This window comes from Ciconia boyciana, chromosome 7 (assembly GCF_034638445.1).
Source record: "Ciconia boyciana chromosome 7, ASM3463844v1, whole genome shotgun sequence".
Classification (NCBI taxonomy): domain Eukaryota; kingdom Metazoa; phylum Chordata; class Aves; order Ciconiiformes; family Ciconiidae; genus Ciconia; species Ciconia boyciana.
Genome location: NC_132940.1, coordinates 16929616 through 16954416, shown reverse-complemented (window position 1 = coordinate 16954416; position 24801 = coordinate 16929616). Strand labels below are relative to the sequence as shown.

Genomic DNA, 24801 nt, shown 5'->3' with positions numbered 1-24801 from the left:
GGAAGATTAAAAAAACCCACAAGTCATGTATAATGAATGTAAGGAGAGAGGGTTTTTTGCCCTCATTCTCACAGTCTTTGTGTCAAATACAGGACTACAAACATTGACAGTATATTTATGTCTAAAATTCAATATATTTTCCCAGTTATAATCTTTCAAAGGAGCCTCTACACTGAACAATATGCTTAGTTTATAGTTCTGAAACACTTAGGGCTACCTGACTTAGAGTGCATGTCAATTCAGATGGTTCAAAGAGGCTAATTTTCCCGTATTTAAAAAAAAAAGGCGCAAAGCTATTTCTTATCCATCTCCTTGTATATTTTACATTAAAAAATTGTGACCCATTTTATAAATGGATTCTGTGACTACTCTAATTTGAAACCAGCCTTGATGCCTCTGGATAAAAGAGACAGCCCTCCAGGAGAGGAGGAGAGGCCAGCTGTTTTAGAAATTAGTTGAAGGACAATATGAACCATCTCATATATATTACAGTCACATTGTCTTACTTCACCATTTCCTAATTATACACTGAAACAAAGCCAGTTTGGGAATTCTGAGTTCTTTCTTCTGAGTAACCTAAACCCTAAGTCACATGAATAGAGGAAACACTGAGAGGGCTGAGATAAGTCACATGCCTATGTTTAGTACAATAACTTGCAAGTAAAAACATCCCTTTTCCTTTGACTGACTTCAAGTATATTATACCTATAAAAACACTTAAAACTTTTGAAAATTGTCTCCCAGTAATGCAGTTCCTCCTCCTTTATTGAATCAATCAGGTGTAGAGGTACACACAGAGAAGTACATACAGAGAAGGGCAGTGCTGGTGAAGGCAGTGTCGGTGACCGAGTATATGTATATGCATATGTTAATACACAATGTATCCCTGTTTAAGGGTTGCAAATGAATACAGCAATCAATAGGACCGTTTGTGGTTCCATTTGTGATGCACAGAACCTCACCAACTGGAAAGCTGATAGAAAAGTACAAAGTAATTATCTCCTTTTACAGTATCTCTAATACCATATTGCCTCTGCCCATTTGTCATCCTGTGGGCATATGATTGTCAGTGGTTAGGAAACATGTAAGGCCTCCAAAGAAAGCAAAGGCAGAACTTCTATCTGGAACCATAGGAAGCATAATCAAGCCCATAGCCATTTACAAAGTATGTATGCAAAGTTGCTGTTTTACACAGGATTATGCTACTAACCCCCAGGTGCTCCCTGCAGGAAACCAACATGCACTGAGAACTTAAAAATAGGTACTGAAGAGCAATCTTTTGCACCCCTCCTTTTCCAAAAAAGAAATAAAGGAACAAAAATCCTAATAGCTCTTAATGTGTAAGATAAAAGCTAGTCTTTTCAGAAGTTACCTCTTACTTCAGTTTTTTTTTTTCACTGCCTAAGTTTTTACACAAAGTACCACATCCTATCAAGAAAACCATGAAAAAATTGGTGTCTGTATTAGAAGACTGTCTGAAAAATATGACAAAAAAAGATAATTTCTTTAATCTGTTGTTAGTGCCTATCCTCTTAGGGATATTTCTATACTGCTTATTTAGAAAGGACTTTGCATTTGTCCAGAAATGTACAAATGTATTATGCCTTTCCATTAATGCTTATATAAATTCATGATTCTACGATTGAGAAGAGAGGTTGGAAACAACATTTAAATTAACATAATTTTAAAAATGTAAGAATGCAAAACCTACAAAAAAGAATAGCTCTTGAAAATCAATTGTCATAAACATTGCCATATACTTTATTTTTTTAAAAGTAGGCAATGTACTATATTAAATATGTTCAGTCTAATTTTTCAGCAATTTTTCCCTGGAACACAGTTTTACATTATTTAATTGGTAAAGCCCAAGTAAATATTTGACAACTTTGTTTGACATTTTGTAGCCTAGTTTATTTATAGATGGCTGCAATATTTTGAACGTTAGGCTCGAGAAAAAATAAGATCAGAGTGTTCTCCTAATCATTTAATGTACTGAAACATTTACAGTTATAAAACAAATCCGTGAAGTTGCTAGGTACTGCAAAAGGGGAAAGTTAATTAGCTATCAGTACTACAAAAGATGCTGTCTGCATTGAGGACACAGAATGATTCATTAGTTGCCTAATTGAATGATTTAAGGTCAAGCCTGTGTGCATTACTAATTTAGCACTGTAATTTACTACAGTTTGGAATGGCAGAAGAATAGAGGGCACTTCGATTTAACAAAAGCACTCAAGGAAACTATCAGAAACATGTGCTACTTGCTTTTTTTGTTGTGTCACTATCAAGCTAAAAATCACATTTCTGTCTGTAAACATTTAGGAACTTCTTAAAAATACCATCTTGAGAATGACGTAATCTCTCAAGAAATTCATATACAATGTTCCCTTTAATTAAATTTATTCTACTTTGCTCTACACAAAGAGCAAATAATACAAACACCTAAAGTTTGTATTATTGATGATGCTTGTGCATATTTGGACACAACTTCATTGTGTAAGTTGTAGGGAGTAAAGCTGAAGTTTTGGCAACTGCCAAATCATTTCAGCATATGAATAGTTCTATTTGAACGTACCTGATTTCGCATATACAACTTTTCATTAAATTAGGCCTACTTGAACCAGGTGTAGATTTTGTTATTTGATAGAAACCGGTCGAGGTAGTTACAGGCTCTGGGATGATAAGTACAATACGTGTAAAATTAAGTTAAGAGTTAATAAGAAAGGCATAGAGAACAAAATGGAAAACTTCATTAAAACATTGGATAATACTGTGTTCTGTTTCTCTCCTTTCTTTCATTCAAAGAGAAATAGAATAGAATTGGAAAAGGTATAACATGGATGATTGAAGATATGGAACATGTTTTGTACTAGGAATAAACTAGGATTCTTTTTAGCCTGGACTGAAGAGGATATGATAGAAGTCAATAAAATCACGAGAGGCACGGAGAAAGTGACCAGGGCATGATTATTCGCATCTTTCGTAATACAAGATCTAGCTGGCATCACATGAGCTTACCAAGGGACAGACTGAAAACAAACAAAAGGAGTACAGAAGTATTTCATTGCACAACAGGTAGCTGATTTATGGAGCATACTGGCTGTGGACAGGATAGCTGCCAAAAGCACACAATTTCAAAAAGTAACAGGGCAAACTGAGAGATGAAAAATTGAGGGCTACTAAAAATAATGATAATACCTCTGGCTACAGAAACAAAGCCATAAATCCAAGAAAAAAGGGTGTGAAGAGCGGAACTATGGCTTTATTATAATCTTGCCCAGGCCCTTACTGGCCCAGACAGAACTTCTGGTGTGAGCCCGTACAGCTGGTCTATGTTATTAAAATTTATTAACAATTTGGTCGGTACTTCAATAGTTAATAAGTATGATATTTAAGTTGTCATAACATGATCCTGTCAGGAAGCAAACAGTAGCACATGTTGCCTTGTTATGACTTTTGAACCAGAAATGTTATATTGTAAAGATTTACACTAGGTAAGACTTTATCCAGTTTTTTTTAAGCAAAGGTAAGAAAAGTAATTATCTCATCTTTGAAATGTGAGAGCTAGGTTGCTGGAACGAAATCATGTGCTGAGACGGGGACGAGGGCGACGAATTTGCAGGTCATTCGCACACGTTGCCCAGGGTCCTGCCGGCGGGGCTGAGAAGGCTTCGCGCCCCGTTGAGGGGAGTGTTTGCAGCCGCCCGGGTCCGCTCACCGGCCCCGCTCCAGCCCTCGGCACAGCCGCCCTCGAGGGCCCGCCGGGCGCCCTTCCCCTCCCGCAGGCCAGGGGGCAGAGGCAGGCGCGGAGCGCGCTGGCAGGTGACGCGGTGGGGCGGCTGGGGCGGTCTCGGCCGCACGGAGCAGGCCGCGGGCTCCGCGCCGCAGCCTCGGCCCGGCCCGACGGGTATTCCCCGTCGGCTGCTGCCCGTGCTCTCAAGCCTGTCATTTCTCACCCGTTTCCACTAGCGCAGCGGGGCCGCTTCCCCGCGTTGCCGGGTCCCCTTCCCGCCCGGCCGCCCCTACCTGCGTGGCACCGCGGCCGCGGCCCTGGCGCCGCGCGGTTGTCAGGGCAACGGGGCGGGCCAGGATTGACGTTTCCGACAGGCAATCAGCGCTCTGCTTTTGAAACCCGCCCCCGCGAGGGGAAGCTGCTATTGGGGGTTCCTCCCAGGAACGCGGCTGTTCAGGAAAAAACCAAACTACATGTCCCAGCATGCTGTGCGCGGGAGGCTTGCCGCCGCCTGGGGCAAGTGGGGAGCAGAGCATGATGGGGACTGTAGGCGGCAGCCAGTGGCAGCTACCTCTGCAGACAAGCGGTCCCCCCGACCCCGCATCTCCTCGCCATTAGCTGCCAAGCAGTGCTGGGGGCGTCTCCAGCTGGGAAGGAGTTTTAGGCGATTCGATGCGATTTGATAATATAAAGATTTGTATTCCATATCTTTCATATTTTTGATGCATAAAAATAATTAGTTTGCTCTGCTGCAATGTAAAACACAGGAGCCCCAGAGTATCTTTCCCTCTGTGTTTGCGGAGCACCCAATGCTGGTCCTTGGTGGCACTCCAAGGGCCATCCACCCTCCTCACAGGAGGCCCGAGGGATCCTTGCTGTATTCCTTTTCTCTCTCTACAGCCAGGAAGTTCCCCCTCTTAAAATGACTGCTAGTCTGCTTGGTTTTGCCTTGTCCATATTTTACCTTCTCTTTTTATACCGATGCTCACATGGGTACTTGCAGCACAAATTAGGCAGCTGGTGACTGGATGCAGTTCTCATAACCCGGGCTTTATCCAGGGCACAGAATCACAGAATCACAGAATCATATAGGTTGGAAAAGACCTTTAAGATCATCAAGTCCAACCGTAAACCTGACACTAACCAAGGCCACCACTATCCCATGTCCCTAAGCACCTCATCCAAATGTCTTTTAAATACTTCCAGGGATGGCGACTCAACCACTTCCCTGGGCAGCCTGTTCCAATGCTTGATAACCCTTTCAGTGAAGTAAAATTTCCTAATATCCAGTCTAAACCTCCCCTGGCACAACTTGAGGCCATTTCCTCTCATCCTATCATTTTTTACTTGGGAGAAGAGACCAACCCCCACCTCTTGACAACCTCTTTTCAGGCAGTTGTAGAGAGCGATAAGGTCTCCCCTCAGCCTCCTTTTCTCCAGGCTAAACAACCCCAGTTCCCTCAACCGCTCCTCATAAGACTTCTGCTCTAGACCCTTCACCAGCTTCATTGCCCTTCTCTGGACACGCTCCAGCACCTCAATGTCTCTCTTGTAGTGAGGGGCCCAAAACTGAACACAGTATTCGAGGTGCGGCCTCACCAGTGCCAAGTACAGGGGCACGATCACTTCCTTCCTCCTGCTGGCCACACTATTTCTGATACAAGCCAGGATGCCATTGGCCTTCTTGGCCACCTGGGCACACTGCTGGCTCATATTCAGGTGGCTGTCGACCAACACCCCCAGGTCCTTCTCTGCCAGGCAGCTTTCCAGCCACTCTTCCCCAAGCCTGTAGCGTTGCATGGGGTTGCTGTGGCCCAAGTGCAGGACCTTGCACTTGGCCTTGTTGAACCCCATACAATTGACCTCAGCCCATCGATCCAGCCTGTCCAGGTCCCTCTGTAGAGCCTTCCTACCCTCAAGCAGATCAACACTCCCGCACAACTTGGTGTCATCTGCAAAGTTACTGAGGGTGCACTCGATCCCTTCGTCCAGATCATTGATAAAGATATTAAACAGAAGTGGCCCCAATACTGAGCCCTGGGGAACACCACTTGTGACCAGCCGCCAACTGGAGTCAACTCCATTCACCACCACTCTTTGGGCCCGGCCATCCAAACAGCTCTTTACCCAGCGAAGAGTACACCCGTCCAAGCCATGAGCAGCCAGTTTGTCCAGGAGAATGCTGTGGGAAACCCTGTCAAAAGCTTTACTGAAGTCTAAACAGACAACATCCGCAGCCTTTCCCTCATCCACAGGGGGGTCACCTTGTCATAGAAGGGGATCAGGTTGGTCAAGCAGGACCTGCCTTTCCTGAACCCTTGCTGGCTGGGCTTGATCCCTTGGTTATCCTCTACATGCCGTGTGATGGCACTCAGGATGATCTGCTCCATCAGCTTCCCCAGCACCAAGGTCAGACTGACAGGCCTGTAGTTCCCTGGGTCCTCCTTCCGGCCCTTCTTGAAGATGGGCGTCACATTCACTAATCTCCAGTCAACTGGGACCTCCCCAGTTAGCCAGGACTGCTGGTAAATGATGGAAAGGGGCTTGGTGAGCACATCTGCCAGTTCCTTCAGTACTCTCGGGTGGATCTCATCAGGCCCCATAGACTTGTGAGTGTCTAAGTGGTGCAGGACACTTGTGAGTGTCTAAGTGGTGCCGTCAGGCAGCAACACCAAAGCAATCATTTCTGCAGTGCAGTGAACTGGCCAAGACCCAGGACAGGAGACCATTTCTTTGAAGTCCAGTTAATAACTTTAATAGCTTAATTGCATATAAGTGGAATGACTTAAGCATGTCAGTCATTGCCCTTAGTTCACTGTACCGCTGGCTGCCCTTCATAACTACAATTCTGTGACCAGAAAGGGTTTATTTTATTACAGATGGGAGACAGCTAATTATACCACAAGCGTTACCTTTTTTTCTCCCGATGCAGAAGCCTAAGTTAATAAATCTGGAGACGGCATTACCATCCTATAGAAAGTATATATAGTGTGGAGAGCCGTCAGTCACGTGCAGCAGGAGGGAGATGCGAAGCAGAAGGGGACAGACGCCGCGTGTGCCTGGGTGCACAGCACAGCACAGCCCAGCACAGCTCAGCCCAGCACAGCCAGAGCCCAGCACAGCTCAGCCTAGCACAGCCAGAGCCCCGCACAGCAGAGCCCAGCACAGCCAGAGCCCAGCGCAGCCAGAGCCCAGCCCAGCCCAGCCCAGCCCAGCACAGCCAGAGCCCAGCACGACAGAGCCCAGCACAGCCAGAGCCAGAGCCCAGCACAGTACAGCCCCGCACAGCAGAGCCCAGCACAGCACAGCCAGAGCCCAGCAAAGCCCAGCCCAGCAGAGCCCAGCCCAGCACCCGAGGCTGGGGCGGGCTGGCGGAGGCCAGCGGAGGCCCCCCCAGCCCTGCCCCCTGCGGAGCCGCGCCGGCCGGGACGGCGCGGGAGCGGGAGCGGCGGGGTGGCCGCCGGCAGCGGGCTCCGGGTGCCGCGCTCCCCCGGCCGCCCCCGCGGCGCCAGCAGCCCCCGGCCCCGCTGCCTGCGTGGGCAGGAGGCCAGGGAGCAGCAGGACCTTCGCGGCAGCACCACGACCCAGCCGGCAGGTATGCTGAAGCCTTTCCGTTAAAAGCACGAAGCGGTGCCGGGGGCGCCCCCGGCCTCCAGCTTTTGCCTTTGGGATGCCACGGTCAATCAGCGCCCGGCCGGGCCCCGCCGAGCCCGGGAGGGGCCGGCGAGGCCGGCGGCGGCGGCTCCCGGGGCGGCGGCTGCTCCCGGGGAATCGCCGGTGCCCTCCGGCGGGGAGGAGAGGCCCGCGTCGGTCCCCTGCGCCACCTGAAAGGCGGTGCAAGCCCCAGCTGGCCGTAAGCGTGTTTGTCACCCGTTCGCAACGGCTGGGAGGAGAGGCTGCCGCGGGCAGCGGCTGTGCCGCGGGAGGGGGCGGCCCGGCCCGGCCCGCTTCGGGCGCTGCCCGCTGTGACACCCCCGGCTGCGGCGCCCGGACCTGGAGCCCGCGCTGTCTCTGCGCGGGTTAATGAGAAAAGACCTCCTGTGTGTTATGTTTGTCTGCAACATCTTCTCCAGCCGATAGCGTGAGGTCAAGAAGGTTTTTTTTCTTTTTTTAAATCGAGCACACACACTGACAGGAATATTGCAGTATCAGAGCAGGGCTTAACTTAGAAATGATTGATCAGCTGCAAGAAAGATGAGTGGAAACTGGCATACTGTATCCCGCAGGACAATAGAGACCTGATAAAACAGGAGCTGAGGTTTTTTTTAAGCCTATTTATGGGCCTATTCTTAGTGTTAAACTGCTGATTCAAAGCTTTTCTTGCCCTCTCTGACAGCCGGTGAAATTGAAGGTCTTGAATCGTACCTGAAACCAGACTTGTGTTCTGGTGTGTGCAATGGCTGCTTGAGGAGACTGGCTGTGATCTATGCATTTTTAAAAGTTATTCTTGGTGATGATTTTTTTGTCTGAGTTATATAAGCAAATTTTCTTATGCAAATTACAAATAATTTGTCTAATATGGCACATCTTTAAATTTATTCACAACCTAGGCTGTCTCCTCTGTTCTTAATGTCAACAGTCTTGTATCTGAAATAAATATTCCTGGCTACCTCTTAAGTACTTTTTGAAGCATTTATAAAATGTTTGGGAGTCAGTGAAGTTAGTAACGGATTAACATCTAAATATGTTGAATACTATAGAGAGTAACGTCTCAAACTGTGTGTATAAGGTTCTCTTCTAATCTACTCATACTCATCTAAAATGTCAGCCTCTTCAGCTTATCACGGTGCTGGAATACAATTACCTTTTGGTCTTTTTGTCTGGTTCATGATCACCATTGGTTTGCATTCAGTCTTTTATAGCTGAAGAAATAGATATAATCGTGCTAAATGCCAAGTTAATGTGCTCAGGTAATTTATCTGAATTGCAATTTGGTGTGCTGGGTCTCCATTTCCAAGAGCAAATGATGCTAATACTAATGTCTAGGAAAAATGCTGTTTGTCTTGAAAATTCCATTTCTTTCAAGGACTGGACAGCAGGCTGACAGGAGGGGAAAATGCTAGCTACAGAAATAGTTAAGTTTTCCAGAAGAGTGAATGCTCATGAGAGGCTTTTGGTACTCTTCTGGACATAGAGGGAAATGAGTCAGGATGTCTTGCATATATGAGGTTGTTGGCAAGTGAGAGAGGAAGAAGTTTTCAGCAAGTGACTCCATAATTCCAAAGGGACAGAAATTCCACTATTAAATAAATGTCCTGACAGCCTATCTGCAAATTTAAGAGCTTGCCCAAACTTTTCTTTGGGTTCTGCAGAACATGTGCAATATTATGAGGAAGGTCTTAAATTGAGTGTAATTTGCAACTGCCTTTCACAGAAGATAAACATCTTTGGAGTCCAGGTTGTCAGTGCAGACTGATCTGGTGCTACTGTGTTCATGCTTGCATGTTTTCCAGCTGACATGGACTGCTTTTCATTTCAGATATGGAAAACCCTGAAGTGGCTGTGAGCAGCTGCAGTGCTCACGATGATGAAAATCTTTGCAGCTACAAACGACACCTGTCAGTATCGCAGGAGGGGCTTTTGGAAGACCAGCTTAGAAGGAAGTTAAAATTCTTCTTCATGAACCCATGTGAGAAATTCTGGGCCCGGGGCAGGAAACCTTGGAAACTCGGGATTCAGCTACTCAAAATAGCAATGGTTACTATTCAGGTCAGTAATGAGGGAAGCAGGGACTCTTCTTAGTCTATGGGAATTAAAATAAGGACTGCAGGTGAAAAATGGTGTTCTTGGTGTGGTGCAGAGACAGGGAGAGGATAGACTGCAAAACTATCTTAGTTGCATATATGTAGCTTAGATCTCAGATGGCATAATTTTCTCCTAAAACTATTGACTGAAAGATAGCTTTCCTAAGAGCAGAGATGAAAGGAACCATGTTTAAGGGCTCGACTTTACCTTTTACTTTACTTTTTTTTTCTTTCCTTCCCCCCCTGCCAAAGGATGGCATCCTTACACATCTGTTTCCACAATACATTCTTCAGTCTGACTGTGTTTGTGTTCAAGGGAAGGAACAGTCACCTGTGTTTCAATATCACAGTGATAAGAACTGAAATTGGTAGCTTTTTCATGATGTTTGCTTATGCCTTGCATATGGTATACAAACTCTTGTATTTAAAAAACCAGAAATTTTCCTCGTCACCCAGCCTTGCACCACAAATTTCATATAACACATTTATCTGCTGCCTAAAATGCAACTGTTTGTCTCAAAGTTCTGTGCTTAAGGAGGAAGAAGGTCTTTCAGAAAATCTTTCTAACACCTCAGATGATGGTCCTTCAGAGTTGCCCCCATGTGATTTACATTTATGGTGGTGTCAGTGCTATAACAATACAAGTATGAAGAAGAATGTTTTCCATGGTTGCATGAATGATGGGACAAACTGCAGAAATAATAATTCTTTTGCTATACATCTGGCAGTATGTTCGTATCCCTTACTTACTGCTTTAGTTTGAAATGTATCATCATCCTCTGACTGTCATTTGTCCCATTTTGCAATTAAAAATAAAATTTGATTAGGTGGAAGAAACCAATGCTGATTTAGCCTTTTCAGAGAAAATCTGCCAGTAGGTAATTCAGTCTTAGCACTGTTGATTTGCTGGTGTATTCCTGTGTGCCTAGCACACTGAGCTTGCCCACAGAGCATTTTAGTATCTCAGTAACTGAGTTATCCTTTTCAAAACCTACATATCCAGTTTGCATCATGGCCATAAAACTAATCTGTAGACTACTGATTCAGACTTATCTCTGATGAGTTTCTTCACAATACTCCTGACACTACATTTGAAACAATAGTCACTAAAGAGAATTGCGAGCTCGCACAAACAGTACATCACATCCTTCTAGAAACCTTTTCCAGCCTTGATAGTAGCTAGCAGGGTTTTATGCTAACTTTTCACAAACAATTGCAATATATTTTTTAACAGCTTCAGAGGTTATCCTGTTACAAGCACAGTTTTGATCAGTTATTCTCAAAGCACCTTTCACCCAAACCTGAGGGAGGGATGTTTGCTTTTCTGAGTTGTCCTCAAATTGCCTTTTCTGCACTGGAGTAGGGACTTCAAAGTGGGGTCTGGTAAGTCCTGTCCTGCCTTTTTGGCTGAGGTACACTGATATTCCCCGAGGCAAGTCATATGAATGTCAGGCTGAACTAACAAAGCACGTGTAACAGTATATGGGTAGGTTGAATTTGAGATGGTATCCTTTTCTTTGTAAAAATGCGAGTCCTTGGCCAAGATGCTGGTAAACATCTTAAAGGAACATTCTTGAAACCCACTGTTTCCTAAAGTCAAACTTTCTTTTGCCCACATGTGAAATGGAGTAGCCTGCATGTAAGTGCCTTGTCTACCAGCGTGATGAAAGAGTGGCTGCAGGACACGGTTCGCATGTTAATCCAGAAGCCAGCTTTATCTTTGAACAGGGAATATAAATGTCTTTTTCAGCTGGTGGTTTTTGGATTGAGCAATCAAATGGTGGTTGCCTTCAAAGAAGAGAACACTGTTGCATTCAAACATCTCTTCTTGAAAGGATACATGGACAGGATGGATGATACCTATGCTGTATACACACAAACAGATGTCTATGACCAGATATTCTTTGCAATAAACCAGGTAAGGATTGTTGCTGCAGTGTATACAATACATATGCTCTTTACCTGGGTACCTTTTCTTCTTCTGCTTTCTCTGATGGTGTCTGAAACTGAACTTCTGTGCCAATTGCTTAAGACTAGAATGCCGACTTGTTCAGGTTTTCTGTCATTGCCAGAGCATTGTACTTGTGGCGGCATCCTTGAAGTTAATCAATATACTAATTCTGCACTACATGCAGGCCTTGGATTTGAGCCAGAGTGCTTTGCAAATAACAAATTAGGCTTTCTAGTAAGGATTGTAAAGAGGAAAAAAAAAAAAGCAAAAAGGTATTTAGATCCAAATCCTGAACTTGTTGTCAAATACCTTAAAGTATTTGAGGACTCAGCTGTAGCGTGGTGTAGGTTTCCGAGTTCTTTAGGTGACCTTTTAAATAAAAAAGATGGGTTATGGCACAGATCCAAACACTTCTGGGGTGGTTTTTTTTCAGAGACTAACAGTTCTGGTGCCATCTAAGTCAGTTTGTTTGTTCTGAACTTTAGTACTTACAGCTGCCCAACATTTCTGTTGGAAACCATGCTTATGAGAAGAGGGGAGCAGAAGAGACAGCTCTGGCCGTGTGTCAGCAGTTCTACAAGCGAGGAACCATCTGTCCTGGAAATGACACTTTTGATATAGACCCAGAGATTGTGACTGGTAATGAACCTAATCTATTGTATCAAGTCTTTGGGAGGAGGCACCCTACATTTATGATGAATTCTTAGAAACATCCAGTATTGTATAGTCCTATCAAATGATCTATATTGAACTTACTACCAGCCAAAACTGGCAAGAAAACTACTGTGTAACTAACCTCTAGCCCTCACCTCCAAGGTAACAGTCCTTTATGTCTACTGCCACAAAACGAGTGATGAGCTGTTAGCACTGATGGCCATCTAATACAAGTATTTCGGGCTAATTTCAGGAGCCTTCCCTATGAATTCACAATGAATAACTTGGCTGGTTCAGGGAAGCCAATATATTTGTCAGCTAACTTCCCAAACGACTCCTCACTTAAGTGCGCTATCTTGCCTGGTGTAGTCAACAGCTCTTTCCAGCCTCAGGAATGGGAAAGGCAGATTACAGTTAAAGAGCGTGATAACCCATGAGATACTGTTGTGAGTACTTATCCATTGCAGACTGCTTGTACATTGAGCCAATGACGCCTTTAGACAACACAACAGTGGGAAAGCACAATTTGAATTTCACTCTGGATTTCCACAGGTGAGGAGGAATCAGCACCTCCTGTATTGCTGTATTGGGGTATTCATGCATTTTCCCTGTGAAAAGCTAATACAAAGCTCTGTTGCAGACTGGTGTCAGTGCAGCTCATGTTCAATCTGAAGGCAATCAACCTCCAGACCGTTCGTCACCATGAGCTCCCTGACTGTTATGATTTCACTCTGACGGTACGTGGAAGCCTGCCACGTGTCTTTCTGTTCAAAACGAGAAATTGTTCTTGCTGGTTTACCATGTACAGTCAGTGCACATGTTTTCTGAAGAGTGTTGGGCACCGTTGACCGGTCCCTAGTGTTGTCTGGATTACTCTGTCATGGTTTAGTGTACCCTGTAAATAACCACCAGTTGTGACTGTGGGAGGTTAAGCTTTGAGTGCTCGTGATGTGGTCCTGAAGCACTTCCTTGGCTTACAGCCTTTTGTGTTCTAATCCATCTGAAGTATAACGAAAGCATAAACCTCTTCTCTTTAGAGGGATGCTTCTAGGAAAGGTTGTTTTCAGATCATAGAGGAATGAGGCTGTAGTTTAAAAGAATTTCACCTAGTATCTAGTTGATCAAGCAATTTGTGGCAAGTACATAGTTCACCAGATTTCTCTTTCACTTTGACAGCATTTATTTGAATAAACTGGAATTACCTTAAGCTTAAACAAGTTTTGTAACTTCTCCCCTAGAAGAATTATTCTGAATCATTATGCAAGCTTAGCAATACTGTGTTCTACGTACGTATGGTTTAACTTTAGAAAGACATGCACTTTTTTTTTTTTTTGTTAATACAGATAGTGTTTGATAATAAAGCACATAGTGGAAGAATTAAAATAAGTCTAGACAACGACATAGCGATCAGGGAATGTAAAGACTGGCATGTTTCTGGATCAAGTAAGTGACATAAATGTGCTCAAATTTTCATGCTAAACTTTTGCCACATTAGCACAATGTTTGTTAACCTTTTTCTTTATTAAAAGATGAGGCACTATTGACATACATTCCCTAGTGGGAGCGCTCTAAATCCTGATTTTATAAGGAATTGTTGTTCTTCAACCACTGATCTGAAATCCTGGGAACCCAGCCACACCATTACTTTCCTTAGCAGTTCTCAAACCTTGCACCATTGATACTGTCAAACCAAAATTTTTCCACACCTCACTGTGCATCCTTCTAGCTTTGGCTACTGAACTTACGCTGCTCATTGCTTAGGGTAGGGCTGTGAACTGTTCTCCTAGCACCAGGCAACAGAAGGACACATGATAGTGGTGGAAAGTTGAGACTGATTCACTCTTACTTCAGGACTTAGCACCAGGAAAGCTAAGGAAGCACTGTTGCTAAGGAATGGCTAGAGTGGAATGGCTAGAAACACTTCTTACTGCTGCTTAAATGTCATTTGGCATGTATTTGGGTGTAACCAAGATGCACAGAATAGTTAAATAATATATCTTAAATAGTTTCTCACAAGAGCACCCTTTGTTGGCAGCTATTGGGTCTGGTCAAAACATTGTCTGAGATCTTTTTTGATTAGAGAAAATAATCTCTTTGAAAGTCAGAAGCTTTCCAAGACTCTAAATTCCACTTATTTTTTAATTTTTTGCTGAAGTAAGCAATAGGATGAATCAGGTCCATTTTTCTACTTTGCCACTTTCCCCTTTGCTATGCCTATGTTAGGAAATGAAGAACTGGTAGTGAAAAAAGAGAAAGTTTGTTTTTTAAAGATCCAGATTGGAATTAATTTTGGGGAATTTAATGAAATGCATCAGAGTACAAAACACACCACTTACGCAAATGCATATTCCACTAAACACTCTTTATCAACTAGCTTTGCTAGCTGCCATGTTATAAATGCACACCAGATGGCACGCTACCTCTAACAGATTGCTAGTGCAGCAGTACAAGAAGGTTTTGATACCAGGCTTCTGTAATAATCCACATTTGATATCTATGTAGATTGCCTCTGTAACAGTTTTCAAAATCATCCCCTGAGGTACCCGGTATTATTTTCTGAAAGCCAAGGAAAAATACAAAGGTAATGATTGCCATTGGCCAATAACAAGCTGTTGCTGTTCTGGACTACACTGCAAAACCAACTTAAATGGCAACAGTACATGTGTTAGTGACTTTGGTATAAGCAAGAAGTAGGTGGGCTTTTTCTGAGTAGTGCCATTTGTGAAGTCAACTAGAACTTCAGTGTCCCATTTTGGAGAATTGCTGCATCTTCTTGCAAATTTAGCATTAATTTATTGCAATTTTTTTTCTCAGTCATTCACTCTTTAGCATTAAAAATCTAATCCTTATCTGTCTCATCTAGTTTCAGCTGTACGATAGGTATAAAAAAGAAAAAGAGGTCTAGTAGTAGATTTGGTGCAAAATTTGACCTTAGTTGATCAAGAATGTGAATTTTAGTAACATAAGAGATGGAGAACTCATGTCTAGCTCAATGTTGGTCTTGACTAGCTGAGCAGCAGTGCAAATTATCTGCACTGCTCTAGGACAGAAAACCTATCTGATAGTCAAATACTGGTCTGGAAGAGAAGATACATACTGTAAAGTTCCTGGGATTTCTTTTTTTTGATGAGTTCTGTCACTCCAAAGGCCATTCCAGTGCTTGTAAAGTGGACAACTCCCACCTCTAATTCTGCAGGACTGTAAGAAGCACACATGCTCTGTTACATTTTTGATGTGGTATCAACCTTCCTAAATTAAGTGAGGTGGTATCTGTAGTGCAGATGCACTTGTGTCTCTCATGAAAATATGTCAGATAGATAAACTTTTGTGGGAAAAATGATAAGATTTTTCTTAATTCAGTTGTATAAACATAGTTAACATCAAAACTTGATTCTTACTTCAATACTCAAGATGGTCAACAAGATGGAATGCATCTGATTATAAACACGTACATTTTTGTTCTTGCAGTACAGAAGAACACTCATTACATGATGATCTTCGATGCTTTTGTTATATTGACTTGTCTGGCCTCATTAATCCTTTGCACACGATCAGTGGTTAAAGGAATCCAGCTCCAAAGGGTGGGTAGAACTTGTTCCTTGGAAAGTCTTCATGTCTTGTGTAAGTCTGATTAACTTTTTTCTTTCCTCCTTTCCTCTAGGAATTTGTAAGCTTTTTCCTATATTATTATAAGAAAGAAGTCTCTTTCAGTGATCAAATGGAATTTGTCAATGGATGGTACATCCTGATTATGGTTAGCGATGTCTTAACTATTGTTGGATCAACACTAAAGATGGAGATACAAGCCAAGGTAAGCTTTTTACACTGTCAGGTGGAAGCAAAACTGATTGTTTCTGTCCCAACTAGGTTTAAATCTCTTGGAGGACTTTAGGCTGGCTATACTTGATTCTGAGTGGCATGAAATTTTAAAACTCTATCTTCTCCTATGGAATTATAACTGAGATGTGTTGTTTCCAGTCGTGAGATTTAAAAACTCCAAATATCACTAGATATTATAGTTCTAGTTATCTTTGCTCCTTTGTGACTCCAAGGAACAAAATGAACTTTGAAAGTTTGAGAGATTATAAAATGATCTCTGAAAGTTTAAGACTGTTGACTTCCTCTCTTCCCCCTTTAGGAGCACTTATATTTGCTTATTTGATGGATTTTTTTTAAATTTAGCATTTAACTTTCTGTTCCCCATTTAACAAGTGTTTAACTAGCACAGAGACGCTCTCCTTAAACATCACTTTGCTGCTTTCCCAGCTTCTGGTTTCCAGCATGTACTTAAGAGTCAGCCACAACCAGGTTCTAGGCCTTCCATTTCTAAAATAAACTTGATATAGAAAAAAAAATCTTTAAAAAACATATTATGTGCATCCAGAATTAGGGAAGAAAAATTACTACAATATGCTATCCTGAAGCACTCTAATATTCAGATAATGTTGTTTTTCACCAAATCTGTAGCAGACTTTGAAGTGTGACATTGCAACACAACAGACTTTGGACAGTAATGATGAAAGGATGGCTCTGAAATCCATCTGGTGACAGCTTGACTATCATAAACACCGTGTACAAATTGCCCTATCTTACCTTAGGAACTATAAACTCAGTTCTTAGGAGTAGAAAGAAGCTATGAGGAAGTGGGCTAAGATAAGAGATAACTTCATCCTGCTTTGGGAGAAGCGAAGATGAGAACAAGGTTAGCGTAAGATCTTGCATTTGGGATTCTGGTATCTTATATATAAATACATCTATTTACATATGTTTCTTTTTTAAGAGAGTATTTTACTAAAACTCTTCTCTACAGGTACATTTCACTTCATTTTGCAAGCCTTGCAGACCATAATAACAAGATCTCGATCCATATTACTGTGTGAAAGTTAATGGCTGAATAACGAGGTCACATTAAAGTAGCCTAAATTTGTTTTTTGTCAAGCTGTAAATGAATTATGCTAATATAAAAGATTAGCCAACTCTTAGAGAATAGAACCAGAAAATAGTGGAAACTTCTTATTCAAGTAAGCTGTCATGATCCATTTCAGAGTACAGCTGCAGTTCAGGGAACAGGGTATACGCTAACTTGGATGAAAACAGGCCAGTATGTATAGGCGGAAAAAAACAGTGAAGTGCCAATAAAATATAAATGAAGTTCCAGTTAGAATTAATTAGAAGCTAATTAGTCTTCTCCTTGATAACTTTCTACACCTCACAGTTCCCGGCTACCTAACAAGATCCTTCTTAGTATTTATCTGAGCTCTGCTGACAAGTCATGCTATTTTTTAAGAACTGCTTTGCCTACGTGCTGGAAGAACCTTCTTGGCTCTGCGGTTCTGAAGTCACGTTTACACTGTCCATTGGGATGCAGTGGAGAGATTCTCAGGCTGCTCTGGGGAATCTGTCGATGCAGATTCCAGAAGCGGTTGCTGTAGGTCCGGAAGCAGCATAAAAATGTTTGCAGTGCCACTCTGCGGGTCTTAGTGAGCCAGGTACAGAGGGGGTGTCTCTGCACCTGCCGTGCAGCTCTGCTCTTGGCCTTGCAAATGAAGCTTGTCTTGTCAGGATCTATTTTACAAACAGCCATATGTAAAGGCATGTGAAATGAGTTACACTTGAAAGTGCCCTTGCTCTTTGGTGGGACTTCGGCTCTCTAATGCATATCGCCCCAAACTAATTTTTAATGGGAGAGATTGCCAAGGAAAACAATATTTCTTAACAGATCTTTGTAGTAATGAGAGTTGCAATTTAGAACCTGTCAGTTGTTATAGTACTTGATTTTTGCTTTCTTTTTTTTTTCCTTCTTTTTTTAGAGTCTGACAAGTTATGATGTCTGTAGCATACTCCTAGGAACATCCACGATGCTTGTGTGGCTTGGAGTCATTCGCTACCTAGGTTTCTTTCAGAAGTATAATGTAAGGATCTCCTGGGATCTTCGTGCTGTTGGTATTTATTCTGTTTGTTGCTATGAGAGGACTGGAAGAAATGCCTGGTTGAATTCTAACTGTTGGCATTGCTTTGTGCAGCTTCTCATCCTAACACTGCGAGCAGCATTACCCAACGTAATGAGGTTCTGCTGTTGTGCTGCTATGATCTACCTGGGCTATTGTTTCTGTGGATGGATTGTACTGGGACCATACCATGTGAAGGTAATATACGTAACATGAAAAACTTGAACAACAGAATGGATTCCAAACAAATGAGAGATTACTACTGTTGTCTTCTAAGTTTCCATGTCAAGGCTTCCCTTAATATAAAAATAGTGCATCTTCAACATGATGCTGCTCTGTTTGAGGAGTCTGACTTCCATGACTCAATCAGACTTTCCTCAAGTTATGAAAGCTGTGAGTCAGAAGTGGAAGCTGCCGTGACTCCCAATCACATGCTGGTATTTTGAGAAATAATTTTCATCTTGCAGAACACCAGTGAGACTAAAGCTTTGGAGACTTTATCGTTATCCCTTTTTCCTTCGTTAGGGCGGAAAAAGCGGGTTTTTCCCCCTAGGGGGTTTTTCCTTCCTATCGTTATCCCTTAACCTGCTCCAGCAGGAGTATACAGGTGAATCAATTGAATGTGTATGTGTACAGGAGGTGACAAACTTTGCTCATTCCTCAAATGTTTTACTGTTTGCACCTTGTCATACCCTGGGCGTACAAAGAGATCTGAGGCAGCCAGTCAACAGCTGTGTATCTTCTTCATGTTATGTACAGTCTTTGGAGCCAAATAAAGTGGCGACGGATGTCCTTGTCTTCTTCCCTCCTCTCTAGTTTCGCTCTCTGAACACGGTTTCTGAGTGTCTTTTTTCATTGATCAATGGAGATGACATGTTTGCCACCTTTGCAAAAATGCAGCAGAAAAGTTATTTGGTTTGGTTATTCAGTAGGATCTACCTCTACTCCTTCATCAGTCTGTTCATCTATATGGTGCTGAGTCTCTTCATTGCACTCATTACAGATACATACGAAACTGTCAAGGTAAGCATGAACTCTTACTCTTCATTTGGAATAAAAAATGCAAGATCAGTGCTACCAAGCCTCTCATCTCCCTCAATATTTTGACTTGCAGGGAACGCCAATTTAAATAATAAATATAATGGCTACTTTTGAGGGTGCAGAGTGGTGACAAGAGGTTTTTAGTCCTTCGTTACTTCAGTTTTCTTACAAGCCTGTCTGATGTCCTGCCCCAATGGAAGCTAAATATCTACTAAAACCCAGTAATTTCATATTCAGTTCTCTGAATCTTCTAAATTCAGGCTTAAGCAATGTCTGAACAGTAGTCTGGGGAGGATTTGGGTTATTGTGCGGTTTTGCTCTGCTAAAGGTTTAACTAAATATCAATTTTTAGCACTACCAGCAAGATGGCTTTCCAGAGACAGAACTTCAGAAATTTATATCACAGTGCAAAGACTTACCGAACTCTGGCAGGTACAGGTTAGAGGAGGAGAGTTCTGTATCTCTCTTCTGTTGTTGTAACGGTACGTATCTACGTTAAAATTATACATTAATGTATATGCAGAAGCAACACACCACAAAATGTCCCTGGTATAATGTTTATGAAGAGTACTTACATTTTGGGGAGTGGAGGGGAAAAAAAGAACCCAAATCCTAAACTATTTCTAATGCTCTAGAATGGAGCACTTCAGTGAAATGTCTGCAGCCAGCAAACTCCTTAGGAGAGGTGAGGGAACTTTTAAATTAAGAATTACTTAACATATGAAAAATAGTACAGAAAGTTAGATAATATATACAGTAACTGAGGAACCCTGTATGTATAATGCGCAACCGTTAATACTTTCTGTATTTACGGCAATAGTCAGGACTTACTGAACTCATTCAGTGTCATCTTTTTAATGATACCTTGTGCAGTAAGGTGTCCTAACTTAAATGGTAGCAGGCCTGAAGCTTAGGGAGAAAATCAGCTTGCCAAGGTTGTAAGATAGCATGCAGTTTAAGATATTATCACAGCACTTGGAAAAGGATTGCCTAACTTCCACTATGGAGAGCTTAAAGCTTCAGTTATTTGAAGTTTTGTTTCTTCAGGAATACTGATTGCAGGTTACGTGGTTTATATTTGACCTGGCTGGCAGCAGCTCCTGAGTCTTGCTTGCTGACAGGTCCCTTGGTGGGGGAGCCTTAAAATATTTGCAGCTTGACTAAAAAGATCAAAGGCATTTGCAGCTCCTTGGTATTGGGCTTTTCTGGTGTGCTGTATTGTTATATGCCAGATAGAATATATTTCTGAAGGGGAGGAGAAGGGGGCATATTTTGGAGCAGGGAGAGAACAGAGCCTGCAGTCAGGCAGTCCAGAGTGGAGAGCCACTGTTCTGACTGAGTGCCTTTCTTGAAATGGAAGTGTGGAATGAAGCAGAGCAGGGCATCTTACTCCTGGGTAAAGGGCACTGACATGTTAGTATTTCCTTTTCTGCACACACCTCTCAGTTTAACCAGGCAAGAAACCCAATGTGAGGTGGGACAGGGTGGGGATGTAATACTTCTCCCGCTGACTTGGAGGCGGGGATCAGGACTCTTGAAGAGCATTCGAAATGGAAAACTTGGTTACTCTCAAGCAACTTGTTCTTCAGGAGCACTGGGCAGCCAGCAGTGCCCTGGACTCAAACAGAGTTGTAGGCATTTAAGTGCCTGGTTTCAGTGCCTTGTTTCCTGAACTGATTACCTACTCTTTAATGATTTTATCCTGGTCCAAAACGTCTTGATCCACATGCGTGCCTCACACTATGCATGTTAGTGTTACAAACTGGAAAGTGTGTTTCTTTCTCTAGAAACTAGACCAGGGGCTGACTTTGCAGTTGCCTGCAAATACTGGACATTGCTCCTTTATCTCAGGACTGTGGCCTTCTGGTTTTACTTTGAAACACATGATCTGTAGGAAGAAATAAGTATCCTGAGTGGGATGTTGAGTTATCAGTTCTATGACTTCTGCTCTTTAAACAGTCATATGGTCTTAAAGGACACAGAAGGCTTCTCTTAATTCTTTCACGTGTTCAAAATGTTTCATGGTGGTTCATAGCAGTTTCTTATCAGTGTATGTCAAATTAGTAATTAAATAGTTCAGATGCATTTTTAAGGCTCCTTGTACAATTAAACTATTGTTTTGATGCATGCACCTGACAACTTTTTTCCCCCTCTCCTGTACAGGTCCTAGTGAACATATTTAATGGATTGTGGGAGTGTATCACGGAGGCTTTAAAGCAGCACACATTGCAAGAACTGGACAGTGGAGCTGCTGGAAAACCTTATACCTAAAGCCTGAATTTGCTTTTCTCAAAAAACAGTGTAAGCCTGTGGCAGAAGCTTGTGATAAACTTAGTCTTTCTGATTAGGCACTCCCACTGCTAGTTCAGGGGTTTTGGGGGTCTGTTTTTTTATTAGATTTGTGCTGTTTGTTTCCTCAGTTAAATTGTGCTAGAATGCAAAGGGCATTAAAAAGCTGTCTGTATTCGGAGACTTGGCTAGATTTTGTGAGTAGACTAGAAATGCAGTAACTTTCAACTATAAGTAGAAATAGTGCTGGACAACTGCAACTTTGAACACCAACCTAGCCCTCAGTACTGCAGGCATTATCTAGCTATGGCTGACCCAGCACTGAATGAATGAAAGCTCACTCTAGACCCCTCAGCATTTTTTGTTTATCTACACTCATAGTAAAAGTAAAGTAAAACTGTGAAATGTGGTGTAACTTGCTTCTGGAGACATTACAGTGAACTGATGCACAAGCCATTCAAATATGGCTGAGAGTGTAAACTAAGTATTTCTGTAAACATAAGTACCACTTAATGTAAGTGGCAGTCTCTTCTCAGCGAGGCTGGGGATATGCCAGGCCAGAACTGAAGTTTGAGGGGTGAGCTGAGTGGAGAAATGTAGGTGTTCTCCTATATCCAGCACTGGGTAGGATCAGTTACAGTCTTCAGCTTCGCAGTGTACTGACCTTATATTTCTAAAGGAAAAGTCAGACAAAAGCACTTTCAAAATATCTATTTTTTTATTTGAAATCTTCCTCTGGTACACAAGCCTGTAATCCTGAAGTCTAAACTAAGTTAAATACATATGTATTTAATAGATATGTCTCTCAGAGTCATATCTCTCCACGCTTTAGAAACTGGGTGTTTCCTACCAACCTAATAACGTGGTACTGTCAGCAGCTGTCTGAAACATTAGATCTTATAAAAGTTCAGTTTTGACAACTTAGTTTATATACTTTGTTGATTGTGATACCATTTAATGGATGCCTTATTTTCTATAGTCTATTCAGTCTGGGAGCAGAATAGAAAACCAAAAGGAAGCATATTTTAGGTAACTTGCATTTGTGAGCAACAATCCTGTAGGTATGTGTGACAATGTATAATGCTGTGCACAAAGGTGGAGGACACTAAACATGTTCTGTCTGAATGTTTACACATTGTAAATGCACCACAGTAAACACTTCCAGCTGCAGTAAGTATTGGGTGTGTCATTATTCATCTTAAGAGTAAATATGTTGCCGGGTTAATATAGGAGCTTTTTTTTTTTACAGCAATATGCAATTTCTGGCATGAAGCAGTGTGTGGAGGGTGTGAACTTGCATTTCCTGTAGTCAGGATAGTTCCTGTGGACTCTGGTGAGGACCTGCAAAACCGCAGTCTGCATACTGCAAAGACAGTGTAATCCTGTTTAACAGCTTTTCAGAGTTTGCCATAGAAACAAATAAGCAAGTATTAAACATTACACTAAAAATGCTCTTGTACATTACATGAAGTTCAAATTCAGCAAAGGCAAACCAAATGCAAGGTGTAGGCAGAACAGATTATTCACAGTATCTGAAAGTTTCCTGTATTGAGGTCCTTGTCTTCCAACAGTCACCTACGATTGAAGACTTTTGAAGCTTTTCAAGGAGATTCAAGGCAATCTTGCCTTGAAAAGCAAGTATTAAGTGACCATGTTTTCTGTTGACACATTGAACTCCTTATGGATCTTCAACAACACACAATATATTATGTGCACATCACTATTGTATAACATAGTTTGCGTGAGGAATTCTGACAAGGATGGCAAGCACTTTAAGATCACTGAAATGCAGAAGGCTGACTTCTTAGCAAGGCTTTTTCATACAGAGTTAAGAGAAAGCTAAAATTAATAACTTGCTGAAAATGCAGGTGCATTTTATAAACAGCTATGGAATACTTTGTTTGCCAATACAGTTATAAGGCAAGCAGTAGTCTGATTTAATTTAGAAATGAGGCAGAGTATATGCTTCATCACTGTTAACATGAAATTGGCAACAAATTCCAACAAAATTTGAGAAAGCTCTAAAATATCAAATGCTCACAAAGTTTTAATCATGAAATCATGTTAATAGAATCCTGCAGTATGAGCATAAGGCATGGAAAGCTACAATGGGTGACCCCAGAACAGGAAAAGGTAGCGTATATAGATTCTTTCAATTCCTAATAGGAGAAATCTTCCACTGAAGACTGGTTTCTGTTGCCTGAAGAGCAAACTTCAATGTGAAGTTTGTTTTGCAGTGAAATCCCTGTTAGAATCTTTAAGTAATGACCTGTGCTTGTGCTACAGCTAAAAAGTCAATCAACTGAGACATAGAAATTCATTGGAAAACCACACTCTCTTACTTCTGCTGGACTAAACAGCTGTTAAGTTAGCATTGCTGGCAGTTGTGTGGGTTTGGGGAGGAAAGAGTTGATGAAAGGCAACTTGCCTTCAAACAGTAATGGGCAGGGTCACACTAGAAAGCCAGAAGGGAAGGGCTACCTTAAATTAGGAGAAGGATGTGTAAAGCAAAGGATAGGATGGGGTGGGAGGAAAAGAAGGGACAACTGCTTATAAAGTTAGCAGAGCAGCAATTGCATATTTCTGGCTATGGGTGCAGGCTGTTACATGGGGGAAAGAAGAACAGTACCCTGACAAGTTACTGGCTTACGCCTGCTCAAAATGTCCAGTTCTGACTGGAAAAAGAAATGCTGCTTTTATTATGTATCTGATATCTCTCTATATTTTGTTTTTTAAGAAAACCATGTATTGTTCAATTTCTGACCTGCTTGATCCTTGGTGTTCAGGATCTTCATCTGCCTGAGTATTTGGCTCACCTGAGAAGCAGCCAGTCAATGCTGTGTTTTCTATAGCCTACTGGCTGCATTTGAGATGAAGTGCAGCTCAGCCAGGAGCTCTGTGGCTGCTGCTGTTGGGTGTGTGGTGGGGCTTTTTAATCTTATTTTGTGTCAATATACGATGTGCTGGTTATGGCCTTGCAGAGCCAAGAAATGTGACAATGATCTTATTCTAAAAAAACCCTCATGACTTCAACAGTATCAGTGATCTCAACATTAGCATTGCTAGTAACACATGTAAAGCTGCATCCTGGAGACATCGGTATCTTTATGCTGATACAATCAAGCAGGCACAAATAGAACTGTAAAATGCAGGTGGGGAGAGCAAAGAAGCAGAAAAAGCATCAGGTAAACTCATTATGCTTAAAAATGCCATCCTAAGGAAAACAGGGCTTTCAGGGCTGTCCAAGAAGGTGTGGAGCGGTAAGAGAGTTCCTTTGTTTTGATTCCCACTGGGCTCAGGAAAGAGTTGCCTGAAAAATACTGATGTATTCCTCTTGAAAATAAGTGGCAGGGTGCTAAATTTGGGTAACAGCTGTTTTCATACCAAGGCTCATTTCAATGCCAATGTTTTGCATATGCCTATGTAGCGAGAACTTCTTGT

At 42.2% G+C, this 24801-nt stretch overlaps 2 protein-coding genes across 9 annotated transcripts in view; one reads left to right on the top strand and one right to left on the bottom strand.

Annotated features, from left to right (window-relative positions):
• The window catches only part of DNAI3 (dynein axonemal intermediate chain 3), a 30945-nt gene extending 26834 nt beyond the window's left edge, over positions 1–4111 (bottom strand). For 4 of the 6 annotated variants that reach the window (XR_012043472.1, XM_072868135.1, XM_072868136.1 and 1 more), the window contains exon 1: positions 3957–4072. The gene's annotated coding sequence lies outside the window, so the exon portion shown is untranslated. Of the gene's footprint in view, positions 1–3635 lie in introns of all 6 variants that reach the window. The other 2 variants (XM_072868134.1, XM_072868133.1) reach the window with 2 other exon arrangements.
• A 3035-nt stretch (positions 4112–7146) lies between these two features.
• On the top strand, positions 7147–22506 carry MCOLN3 (mucolipin TRP cation channel 3). Of its 3 annotated transcripts, XM_072868138.1 has the most exons (14): positions 7147–7328; positions 9213–9442; positions 11228–11395; positions 11914–12067; positions 12550–12634; positions 12723–12819; positions 13426–13525; positions 15551–15663; positions 15744–15893; positions 17893–18021; positions 18106–18228; positions 18847–19053; positions 19424–19553; positions 21235–22506. In XM_072868138.1, exons 2-14 carry the CDS (start codon positions 9215–9217, stop codon positions 21252–21254), a joined length of 1704 nt encoding a protein of 567 aa, XP_072724239.1. In that variant the 5' UTR covers positions 7147–7328; positions 9213–9214; the 3' UTR covers positions 21255–22506. The 3 variants fall into 3 exon arrangements, with proteins under 3 accessions (XP_072724239.1, XP_072724240.1, XP_072724238.1); XM_072868137.1 differs by lacking the exon at positions 7147–7328 and having other exon boundaries at positions 9200–9442; positions 17893–17994; XM_072868139.1 differs by lacking the exons at positions 19424–19553; positions 21235–22506 and having other exon boundaries at positions 17893–18025; positions 18847–18982.
• Positions 22507–24801: the final 2295 nt, after the last annotated feature.